Source organism: Gigantopelta aegis, chromosome 9 (assembly GCF_016097555.1).
Source record: "Gigantopelta aegis isolate Gae_Host chromosome 9, Gae_host_genome, whole genome shotgun sequence".
NCBI classification, from domain to species: Eukaryota; Metazoa; Mollusca; class Gastropoda; order Neomphalida; family Peltospiridae; genus Gigantopelta; species Gigantopelta aegis.
This window is the reverse complement of record NC_054707.1, coordinates 45,082,419-45,095,475: the sequence shown is the minus strand read 5'-3', so window position 1 is coordinate 45,095,475 and position 13,057 is coordinate 45,082,419. Positions and strand designations below refer to the sequence as shown.

The following is a 13,057-nucleotide window of genomic DNA, read 5'->3' as shown; positions in this document are numbered from 1 at the left end:
CTCAGTTGTAACTTTATTAAAATGTGTTACAGGTTTGAAGATTAAATAAACTTAGTGTTAATTTTCACGGGTTGAAACTAGGGTATGTCCCTTTATTAGTTAAGCAATATACTACTGCTACTGCTACTACTACTACTACTACTACTACTACTACTACTACTACTACTACTACTACTACTAATAATAATAATAATAATAATAACAATAATGATGATGATGCAGATTTATGATGATGATGATGATAATTATTATTATTATTATTATTATAACAATGATAATACGGTTTGATGATAATGATGATTATGGTGATGATTATGGTGATAAAGGTTTATTATTATGATGAAGGTGATGATTATTATAACAATAATAATAATACGGTTTAATAATAAATGCATGCATAATATAGTATCATAATCAATACGTTAAGAGATGAATAAACGAACAGATAAACGAAAGATCAAAGGTATGCTCAAGAACCGTCAGAGTTATTTACCATGTGCTTCCAAAGAATACAATTGTCCCACCACCTTCTCCGCCATATTTGACAGACCCAGCAACAACATAAGCACCCCCTTAGGCCCACCACCTCCAAATCAACAACTACAACAACAACAACCACCACAACGAGATCCACTCTATTGGAAACACAAAACACTTACCTCATTTTACAGACACAGAACAAATTGACTTTTTTCCAGTAACACCCAGATCCCACTTGCTACGCGGATAATTAATAACAGGTTTCTCATTGAAACAACCTACATGGAAACATTTTTACGCTTTTAGCGGCACTGGCGGTCAGCTGGAGTTTCAAGATGGCCTCAGATGACAGAGTCTAAATGTAACACACACTCACTTCGAATGCATCTATACTGTTTACAGAATGAAAACGAATGACATGTTGCGTCAGTAATTAAATGGCATACCTGGAACCTTGCACTTACATATCTTTTTTAGGATATTGATCGGTAATTACGTGAAAAGCGAGACATATCAAATATAAATTATGTTACGCTAATGGACGCGGATGAATCACTGTTTAATGACACCTCAGCAGTAATAAATTGTCTGGATTGGGACATCATTCTAATGGTTTAAATAAACGTATATCAGTGATGGGGTATCAACTTACACATGGTCTGTACTTACCTGTCACAGTTTATGTCATGCTGGGAACTGTTATATGAGTGCATTCTACAAATAAATCATTGCAAATTATAGCTGCTGACAAGAATCCCAAACTCATTTGTGTACAGTTTCAATAGGATTTAATAGGCGAAACGTACTGCGAAATACGCTGTTGCTTGTTTGTAACATGATTAAAATACAATGTATTGCCAGTTTGTGGTGTAAGAGAATATCTACTCATTCTGCTCTTTGCATAGAGAAACACTTTACTTGGTGGGGTGACACATGAAGGAGATTTTAAGGATGTCCTAATTCCTGAATAAGGATTAAATGTAGCATGGAATAGCACAAAACATATTCAAATTGACTAACATCTGTTACTATGACACACAAGCGTCCACTTAATATGCGAATGAAAAACCATGTATCATACAGTATGTGGTTTCAATACGATTCTGTGAAAGAAAATAAAGAATACATTATTACTTTCAAAGTATATGTCGTATTATTTTACATTGTATACTTAATTAAAGAATGTAGAATATTTAATTTTATTTTGTAATTGTATTTGTCTATAGTGTATTGGTAAATACAAAAACAACAAACCTGTAATAGTTTGATTACGTCAAACGGGAACCCCGAATTGGCATCAAATTCCCCATCTGAAATCGTCTTTTTTTATACAAGGACGATGAAGAAAACAATGAAACAACTTGTAAATGATGCTCTATATGTGCAGGCAGAAGACCGTTACTGCTAACAGAAAGAGTTTAATGGCATTAGATGCGGAGCGTTGTTGTGGCTGCCGCATGCACTGGAAGCATTCACACCAACTGCGTTCTCACCGCAAATAAAACATCTGAACGACAACGCCGTTATCCGCGATCAAGACAATATCGCTGCTCATTGCAGAGTTGTATGGGCATTTGGCAAACTAGTGGTTGATTCTATGAATCTCTATTACCGAGGAGAACATTTACGGGAAAATACATAATTACTGTACAGTTCAAGAGGACTGCCACTCTTAGAGTAGTTTACAGAACAGTACTGTACTGTATTACACTCAGCCAGCGGACCAGTCGACGCCGCTGTTAAAAACAGCGATCTGCGAAACTCCACGGCGTGCATCTCCCGTTCCAACCCCTTCGAGGCGGTCGGTGTCGAATCCCCCACCCCCGGGGGGCTCCGCCAAGACCCCTATGGATGGCGCTGCTGCGAAGCGGAAGGCCGTCACCCCACCGAGTAGTGACCAGCCAGCCAAGGCCCGGCCTTCCGCGACCGCCCGGTTCAGGGACGCCGCCTGGAGCCTAGCCATCTCCAAGATCAAGGGCCAGTACGCTCGATACTTGGTCGGGGACACCTCGGACACCAACTCACTGCCGGGAGGCATTCTTGAGGGCAACTTTAAGAAGTTTCCTGACGGAGTTGAGTGTGCCATCCACGCCATGGAACTACGAGACGGGAAGTTTGGACTTGTGGTGACGTCGCGCCGAGATGATCTCTACAGAAAGGGAATACTCTTCGAAGACATGGACAACTACACCATCCACAGAGTACTGAAGATCATCGCCGGTGCCCATTACGTCGAGCTAGCTAAGACCTTGCTGGCCTCAGATTACAGTTATCTTCCCATTTGGTTGTCCAAAATCCGGAAGTTTCACCGCGCAAGTAGTCTGCTGTTTGACTGTGATTATTTCATGGCAGACAGCTATGAAGTGGCAACTGTTTGACTGAAGTGACAGGGGATAGCATGTAATTTGTAAACATGTGTAACTTGCTGACATTGAAGACTTGTTTGTGGTAATTCCGGCCCATGCAAAAGTAGTGCTTTTTGTGTAAAATGGGTGTACTCCGGCCTGGTTTAGAGGGTGTGTGTGTTTAAACCAATATGCTGGGAGAAAGAGCTGGACAACAGGGGTTGTCCTTTTCAGGGTATGTGTCCCCCATGCAGGCAAAGGTACATACAAAACTTCACGGGCCTGCTGATATTAATAAAAATGTTATAGCCACTAAGGCTATATAGAAACATATAGCGAAATTAATTGTGGTCTGAGGCCTGCTAGCCCACCGTTGGAGGAAACTGGTGCCACAGTTCAACGCCAAGCACTTCATCTCGTCCCCGTAGTCGCCAACCGTTCCAAGGGCTTAATTGGACTTTTTTTTTTTTTTTTTTTTTTTTTTGTAAACAGTCCGACGCACTTTATTTTGGCAGCCCGTCTAAATTGCTCAAATCACCTTAAAACCCTTTCGGTCGAGCAGTCTAATTTTGTTCTTTGGACTTAAATTTTTGTCCAGACATGAGTTGTATGAATGAGCTCATTTTGGCTTTAGGTCTTTGACCTAACTATTAAATTCGTATTCCAAATTCCGCCCACCTTAAACTCAACATGTGTCAATTTCATTGCCGTTACAATATGTGAGGAACTGTTTTTGATGACAGTTTACCCCTGTTCCTCTCCAAAACAAAATAGCTGTAGACATTTATAAGTAACTTTTGAGCAAAACTGTCAAGAACAATATTGAATTTGTGATATATTGTACCGGTATTAAAGGTGCTATCTTAAAGCTGCATAATGACAGCTATTGCAAATGAAGTTTTTATTAAATTTTGCTTTAACATTTAAAAACTACACCTTTAACTATATGCCCATAAATGATTATAGGAAATTATGTTATCTACTAGTAGAAAATACTCTTTTTTGAGAATTTTTACCACAAACAGATGCTCATATATAACTAAGATATAGCATCTTTAAATGGTTGCAAGATTGTGTAAATTTCTAATGTACTTATATTGAATTTATATTCACTAAATATGCTGGTCATAATTAATAATTTATGCTGTAATTCAAAATAATCAGTTAACTTGGAGTTTTAAATTAAAAGTTTGGGTAAATGAAATGTGTTATAATATGTTCCAATAAAGGTCCCAAATCTCCTGTTTACTGACATCTTTATTTTAATTTCACGAGTAAACACCACCTTGTACATCAATGAGAGCCAAAACAAGTAAATGCTAAAATAAGTATTTACAAAATATTTACTTGTCAGTTTAATATGAAAGAAATAATTGACAAAAATCATTTTTATTTTATTTCCGGCAGTACTGTAATACAGTAAATTGTATTATATTATAAAGATATGTGTATTAACAATATAGATATATTCCGTGATGTATCATAGTAGCGATACATTGTAAAATATAATTATTCAGAATATTTCAGTTACAACTGTGCATTTTACAATTCTTGATATTACAACATATACATATAAATATTTAGTGCATTTCATTTTTTTATAAACGTGTATACTTAGATGTAAAACATAAAGTTTCATAAATTAACTCTAACTACATAAAATAATGTAATGCGATTTAAATAGTTCAAGTATAATTGTATGTTTACCTTCAGTTTTATTAACTTGTTAAAGTATGGTATTTTGGTTGTTGTTGAGTATTGTTGTTGTTATGTGCGTTTAAATACTTGACAAATTATATTATTGAATTTAGATAATTTTTTTACTGTGCTTATTCTTTTACTGCTCATTAGTGCTCTAAATTTATATATATTTGGTCGGATGTAATAGTATGGATGTAGACATTCTGTCCGGTTATTATTGGAAAACATTTAATGTTTTGCTTTTACCATAGTTTGACACCCAATAGCCGATGTCTTTTTCGTGCTGGGGTGTCGCTAAACATTCGTTTATTCATTTATTCATTCATTCATTTTTTATTGAAAAATTACATACAAATAAACAATGAAGTTTGTCTCCTCTATCGTTTTTATAGCAAATAGTTCATAGTTTACAAAATGACAAGTAGCACAGGACAGAGCTCATTGGAATAGCTGTTATGACATACACTAAAGGCTCACCGTGCAAACTTTGATGATATCAGGTGTTCGCGAAAGCTGAGCATATCCTGCCCCACTGGTGGCACATGTCATGAATACTGCCACCACAGCTCAAAAGTTCCTCAATTCATCTACAACGACGACGAATGTTCAAGTTTCAACACAGAGATAAACAAGTATACACACGTTCAAAACACGGAATAGCACCAGCCATCAGTTTGGTCAATGATGCATCCTATTTTGTAGATATAGCCTCAAAATGTCTGCAATCAAACGTTTTGAATTCCCGCGCATTTATAAAAACACGCGTCTGCTTTGGGCATATTTATACGAGTTATGTATCTGGCACGCGTGTTGCGTTACATATTTAGTGAAATATTATTTGTAATCAAAATAAAGATCACGAACCCGGTTAGTTCGACCAATCGATGGTATGTATGGTTGAATATCACAGTAAACATTGTATTACAAGATTTTAACAAAGGTTTTGGGTTTGTTGTTTTTTTGTATTTGTTTGTTATATATTTATTAAAGCTGCACTTAAGTCTTAACTACTAGTATTTATGTTGAAATTTCATTTTCTTAATATATCACATACAGAAGCGGTAAGCTATTGCTTATATTAATGCTTAATATATAAATGCAGCGAATAAAGCATTTCCATTGGCTTTTTCTACGTATGTTCTACGATGTCTTACGGAAATCTGCTATAGCCTCTATTAGAAATTCGCGAGAAGCAATAGGCAAAGTTACGTCCCCTAACCACTAACCATTTCCGGCGCGATCCGGCTACTTCAGGGATGGCCGATGACCACATTTTTTGTGTGAATCTTCAGCTGAGATTTATGCATGCCAGTCCCTGGTATCATACATGTCCCCACCTATGCTTTAAAAATAAAGAATGATACAGGTAAAGATTAAGTTGCTGAAATTGCGTTTTGTTTTAACTGACCATGTGTTAAATATAGGAGATGAATCTAGCGAGCTGTCACACACGCTGATTGTTTTGGTTTTCTTGCATGGACATTTTTGATTTTTTGTTTCAAAGCTGCAATCTCGCCTAACATTAATTATCATAATTTCATTTAAACATACAAACACACCTGCAGTTTTAATGAATTGTGTGTGACAGTAACACAGTTGTAATGGATAATAGAAACACATATTCATAGTTCTCCAACGGGGAACGCATTTTTTCATACTATGGAATTTACTACAAGTTATTTATTTCTGAGCCGCTTGTTTTCTAAATTACACACAGAAATAGCATATTTTTGTTATTTCCAAAAAAACCCTTCTATTTTTATTGTTACGTCAAACCAAACTTAAATTATTTACAAAAACAACAACACATTTTTGTAGGAGGATGGGACGGACTATATGTAACATTCCGATCAGAACAATCACCCCCACGTGCTATATTATGTTGTTGTTTTTCAGTGTATGTCTGGGGACGCATGACCCGACACCTCCCCTAAAAACACCACTAGCCAGTCTAGACTTCCTCTACACAATTTCCTGCACATGCGCCTGTTTGACTAACTATTTCGTTTGCTGTAAATTAATTAGGCCTATATACATTGCATTATAAAGTACAAATGTTGCTGTAATAACAGCTAAATATATAGTTTAACCTAAAAACATCTACTTATAGTAAAAGTACTTGTTTTGTATACATCAAAATATCTGTGTAAACATATTTATGTTAGTCTTGGATGCCGATTATTCAAGGTTAAATGTTAAAATGAAGACATTTTCTATATACATGATTATAAGCGAAAGTGGCAGGCAAAACAAAAAACCTAATATTTAAAAAATACCCCCTTGAACAATTTTACCTCCCGCCAAAGAAACCCCCAGTAACAACAACAAATATGCCCTCAAATAAACAACAGACTACAAAACAAGCCCACATACCAGTACACACGCACAATCAAAAACATAACCCAGACTAACACGCACATTTGAAGAAAAAAAACCGTTTTATCTATGTACATATACCAGCGGCGTATGAAGGTGGCAAGGCGGGGGGGGGGGGTGTACGCACACACACACACAGCGAGAGAGAGAGAGAGAGAGAGAGAGAGAGAGAGAGAGAGAGAGAGAGAGAGAGAGAGAGAGAGAGAGAGAGAGAGAGAGGCGCAGGAAGGTGCCAAAACGTGTGGGGAGGGGCCCACACTTTTACACTATTATAAAGCAAAATATCTGAAAAGTGGGGGGCACATGCCCCCCTTGTCCCCCCCCCCCCCCCCCTGCTTCCTACGACAGTGAATATATATATATACTATGGAATGCTTAATGGTTGTGCATAATATTAATAATTGCAGGTAGATAGTCGATGGTAGCTATTAAATTACACATGAAATTGTGTCCGTTGCACTATATCCGTCTGACAATGACACTGGAGTATGTGACTTTAAAATGGTGAAATGCCATTCAAAAATAGACTAACACTCGTCTCCATAACTGTTACTTCTCAGACGCATGTGTGTTTTAAAAAATATGAGAAATGTATTTTGTGATATTAAAACACCAGGATGACCAAAAACACTTCGAATGTACAAACATTGATAATCTAAATCATAAAACCTAAGTAAAGTATGATTTCAGTTATCCAAAACGGTTACAATAGTACACAATATGCCTCAGTGTTTAAAAACTCGGGTGTGTCCCTTTATTGTTGAAGACTTGACTGTAGCCCATGCAAGTGTAGTGATACTACTTTTAAATGAGTGTACTATGGCCAGGTTTGAGAGTGTGCTTATTTAAACTAATATCCTGGGAGAAAAGGCTTGACAACAGGGATTGTCATTTTCAGGATATATTGCCCCAGGCAGGCACAGGAGCGTAAAATAAATGGACGGACCTACTTAATATATTAATACAAATGCTATAGCCACAGATGCTATATAGAATCATACAGCGTGAATAATAATGGTTTCTAGCCGTAAGCGATGCTGCTTTGTTATCAGTCGTGGTTATTTCCCTTTGGTTTTAGAAAAGGTTTCTACATTCATTGCACTAAAGTACCGTTCTCTGGTGTCGATTTCTGCGATTTTACAGAAACATTTATCAGATGAATTAGGAAAATATGGCACACAATTGATTATTTTGTCGGAACACCTTAGGTGAAGAATTCATAGGTTATTCCCTTGGATTCTTCACACACACACACACACACACACACACACACACACACACACACACACACACACACATATATATATGTCACTTACCTGTACATAAATATGTTTATAGTAATGTCAAATTAAAATAAAATCCACTGGAACACTGCTGATATAATAAACTCTGTTCCAAACACACTCCCCCTAAAACAAATGGCGTCCAGTTAGAGTATTGTAAAGTCGAGAGTAAACAGAGTGTTACTTTCTATGACGTCACATTCAATTGCGGTCACTTAAAGGGACATTCCTGAGTTTGCTGCAATTTTTAAGATGTTATCGACTTTGTAACGATTGTAACTGAATATCAAATATATTTTTCTGCATAAAAGTTTAGTGACTCTACATTATTTGTGTTTCTGATTGTTCTAATATTTGTACTAGGTCAAAGTTCATTTTTATTTCCTAAAATATATTTTTTGGTACGTACGAAATTATTTGAAGACAAAATCCAGTTTGGACTTCTTACAAATATTAACACAACCAGAAACACATTGAATATACAATCAATGATATTCTAAACAAGAAAATATATTTAATATGTAAGTTTAATCGTAGAAATATTTCATTAGTGAGAATCATCTTACAATGCAGGAATGTCCCTTTAAAAGAAATATTTTGTTTCTGGGACATTTTATTACATTTCCTTTGTATTAAAAACAAACCTCCTTTTTAACCAACTGATGAAAAGGACAGAAACATGCACAAAAAACAATAAATAATGAAACATTATAACATTTTAAATGCTGACAACTGTGTAAAAGCTGAAAATCAGTATGGAATATGCAATTTAGTGTTCATTGTTTTGACTATTGGACCTACAGTGAGGGCAAATGCATCGATCACCTCTCCTGATCACTCTTTCTATGGTGCAGTACATTAAAAGCAGAATTTCTGACATTATAAACCACTATCAAGTAATCTGTCAGTGCATTATTTGATATTTATTTGATGACACCCAACTCTGTTAGTACCCATTTAATTACTTTATCGTGGCCTTACAGAGTCCCGCCCAGTGTGCCACGTGACCAAAGCTGTCATTTGTGCCATCCAACCCAAACTATTTTTGTCTACTTCCGTATTTCTGACAATACTGGGTTTCGTTTCCGGGGTGAAATGAGGAATTCGTGAACACAGTTAAAAACTATATAAACAAACATTTTGTTCTGGTTATACCTGTTTGTATTGCATTATTTCTTTTAAACTTGTTCATAACCTCCTGGTGTCTCTACTGATGTTTTTATTTTCAAAAACAACGGTTGAAACGCGAGCATGCTCGTGAATTTTACGAACATCGCCGAGTCTCGAACTTATAATACTCTCGATTTTACAACACTCGTCCATATGTGTGTGTGTGTGTGTGTGGGTGGGTGGGTGGGTGTGTGCGCGTGCGTGCGTGTGCATACACATATACATATACATATACATATGCTGTCTGATATATATAAACTGACGATCAAAAGAAAGTATACCAATTATATGTATTATAAATAAACACAATACACGTTCATGGAAGGTTAGATAGGTTCCAGTATTGTTCGTTATAATGCAATCAATGACGAATAGTCGCACATTGCTGCGTTTGGGCGATGCCGCACGTGCAGAATGAGTTTAGGCCTATTCATCAAATTTATACTGCACGAGAAACATGATACTCGTGCACATAAGGGTATAAAAAAGGTTGCCATTGCTTAGAACATGCCTCAGTCAACAGTAAAACACCAAAGAACATGACAAGGCTAACTGCTGGAGAGAGAGAGAGAGAGAGAGAGAGAGAGAGAGAGAGAGAGAGAGAGAGAGAGAGAGAGAGAGAGAGAGAGAGAGAGAGAGAGAGAGAGAGAGAGAGAGAGAGAGAGAGAGAGAGAAAGAGAGAGAGAGCTATTGGTATGGTGCAGGTGGGTGCGAGTTATGCCCATGTGGCAAGAATCCTGAATTGCACAAAACTGACGATCACCAGGTTAATACAGTGTTACAGGGTGACTGGCAGGACTGCAGGCAGACCACGAAGTAAAAGACCCCGCGTCACAACAGCCAACGAGTACCGCCATCTCCGCATCTTACACTTACGTAACAGATTCCTCACTGTGACGTCATCTGCAGCGACTGGCCTTGGACATGTCATCAGTCGTCACACGGTACGTCGTCGACAACGACAGCATGGTATCTGGGCCTATCGACCATTCAGAGGGATGACATTGACGAGGCAACATCGACTTCGACGTTTACATTGGGCACGTCAGTTTCAACGTTGGCAACATCGGAACTGGCAACGTGTACTCTTTGCTGATGAGAGCAGGTTTCAGTTATTCAGAGCTGATGGCAGGACTCGCATATACCGACGTGCAGGAGAGAGAACAGCTCCGTGCTGTGTTTAGGAGACTGAACCGTTTGGTGGTGAATCTGTGATGGTTTGGGGCGGTATCTGTAGCCAACAGTGGACAGACCTTATTGTCACTGACGGGAATCTTAACGCACACCCGTTACATCAACCAGATTTTACGTCCCGTCCTGTTACCGTTCTTGCAACACCATCCTAGACTCTTGTTTCAACAGGACAATGCCAGACCTCACACAGCTCGTGTGGTGCAACAGTTCTTCGCCGCAAACAACGTCAATGTTTTGCCATGGCCAGCCCGTTCACCTGATCTGTCACCGATAGAACATTTGTGGGATCATCTTGGCCAGCGAATTCGACGTCGTCCTAACCCTCCAATGAACAGGGACCAGTCGGTACAGGCACTGAGGCAGGAGTGGAGGGCAATACCTGATGTCGTCATTAGGCGCTTAACAAACTCTGTCCGACGTCGGGTCCATGCTTGCACACTTGCACATGGTGGACATACACGCTATTGAAACATATTCTTTGTGGTCAAATGTATTCACCTTCGTTATGAGTGGTCCTTTATGAAATCGCACATTTCACCCCTATACACACACACATATATGAAACTGATGCTTTACTTAAAACAATGTTCAATCTCTCTTGGCGCTTGTCCTGCTAGTTACGGGTCAATATTTCAACCACAAACTAATACAACGGACATACCACTAACTATCGAATTAGCGACTCGTGGCATCTATTGTGAAGACCGTACCACTGAGTTTCTGCCATTTCTGCACCGGGAACAGAGTACACTGGGATCGCTGAAGATCGAATAAATAGTTTTTATATTAAGGTATTACGGGTTGTTAGACAAAGATGACATTCATTGATTTAATTTATCTGTGCGCTAATATCTAATACAAGGTTGAATTACTCCATCAGCTATGTCTGGCAAGGACAACGTTCTAATGATTAGTGGCCGCGTGATGTCTCTTACACCTCGGAATAGGAGACGAGGTGGCACGCGACCTGGGCGCTTACTAGCCTTATAGTCGGTAATTCAACTAGTGAGCCACCGCGGCCCAGCCAGAGCAGGCACCAAGGGTGGACGGCAACATCGATGACGTGACAGTGGCAAGTTATGCAAGCAGTGACATTAGGCTTGGGTAACACTCTGAGCAGTGCGTGCTATTTGCGACGATATGTCGTTAAATATATGGCCTTATCATCATGCTGAATATACTGATGGCAAGAAATAAAGGAAATAATGACTGCAACAAAAATCAATTCATATTGTCAGAAGTTGACTGGGAATATATAGGCATCACATTCAACACTACAGACATTCAATCCCACGTTACAACTTGGTATGAAATGCATACATTATTACGCTAGTTGCGAATTCAATTTGGTCTACAATTTGATGTGCTCCCTAATTTCTTTCCATCAATATATATATATATATATATATATATATATATATATATATATATATATATATATATATATATATATATATATATATATATATATATATATATAGTAAGAGTGCGTGTTCACAAACGTATTTATCTGTGAGGTTTACGCAAATCATAAAAACACAAACACGAATACAGTTAATATTAGTTTCACAGTTTAATTTTTATTGTAACTGACTTACAAATAATTGTCCAAGTATTTACAATATATATATATATATATATATATATATATATATATATATATATATATATATATATATATATATATATATATATATATTGAAAAAAAAAACAGTTTGCATAATATAAGATGCTATAAAAACACAATTCAATCCACAGAAGTAAATAAAATGTGTTATTCGTACTTTTACCATTGGTAACAATCCATTTGCAATAATACAATGTCCACTGAATTATTATACCATGTTACCGTAGTTTTATTGCATATTACATTTATTAAATGCTATCGACAGTGTAGCAATATTATATATAGATAATAACTGGTTATTGTCGTAAAATATCGGCTTCATCCTTCGAATAATAATGTCGAATACAGCGAGGCTATGCCGATATCTTAAGACAGTCACCGGTTGTTTTATTTATCCTGCAATCCTACATCATACAACAAAAATGTAATCAACTGTTATGTTCCACAACGGTTCCGTCTTCCATGCTATTTGTTCCACACGTGTTGAGTGCCGTGTCGCCGACAATATCTCCATATGAAAAACAAGTTTGTTTAAATAACAACAGTGTATTTATTTTTACTTATAAAATAAGCATTGTTTTTAAATGTTTTTTTAAAAAATGGAAACCATCAGCAGGATAGTGTAAACGTAGTTCCGTCCAAAAAACTAATGTTCATCAGTGACCGAAGTTATAAAAGTTCATCTAGTCATAATATCTTGCCAATAGTGATTGCAGGATATAATATTGTAACCTGTCAACAGTAAACCTGTGGCTCATTTTGGATTCTAAACACGTCCTTTATATTTTATTTCAAATGCTCCTGATATAAATATTATTCCACTCGTTTCCTGGGTGAATCAGTTCCCAGGAATTATCTGTCCGAAAACAACGATCAAGATG

At 37.2% G+C, this 13,057-nt stretch overlaps 1 protein-coding gene across 1 annotated transcript in view; it reads right to left on the bottom strand.

Annotated features, from left to right (window-relative positions):
- Positions 1-2,035, bottom strand: part of LOC121381596 (atrial natriuretic peptide receptor 3-like) — a 28,843-nt gene extending 26,808 nt beyond the window's left edge. Inside the window, exons 1-2 of the mRNA XM_041510932.1 lie at positions 1,974-2,035; positions 1,150-1,194 (exon numbers count right to left, since the gene is read on the bottom strand). Coding sequence (XP_041366866.1) covers positions 1,150-1,194; positions 1,974-2,035 — 107 coding nt within the window. The remainder of the gene's footprint in view (positions 1-1,149; positions 1,195-1,973) is intronic.
- Between the last annotated feature and the right edge of the window lie 11,022 nt (positions 2,036-13,057).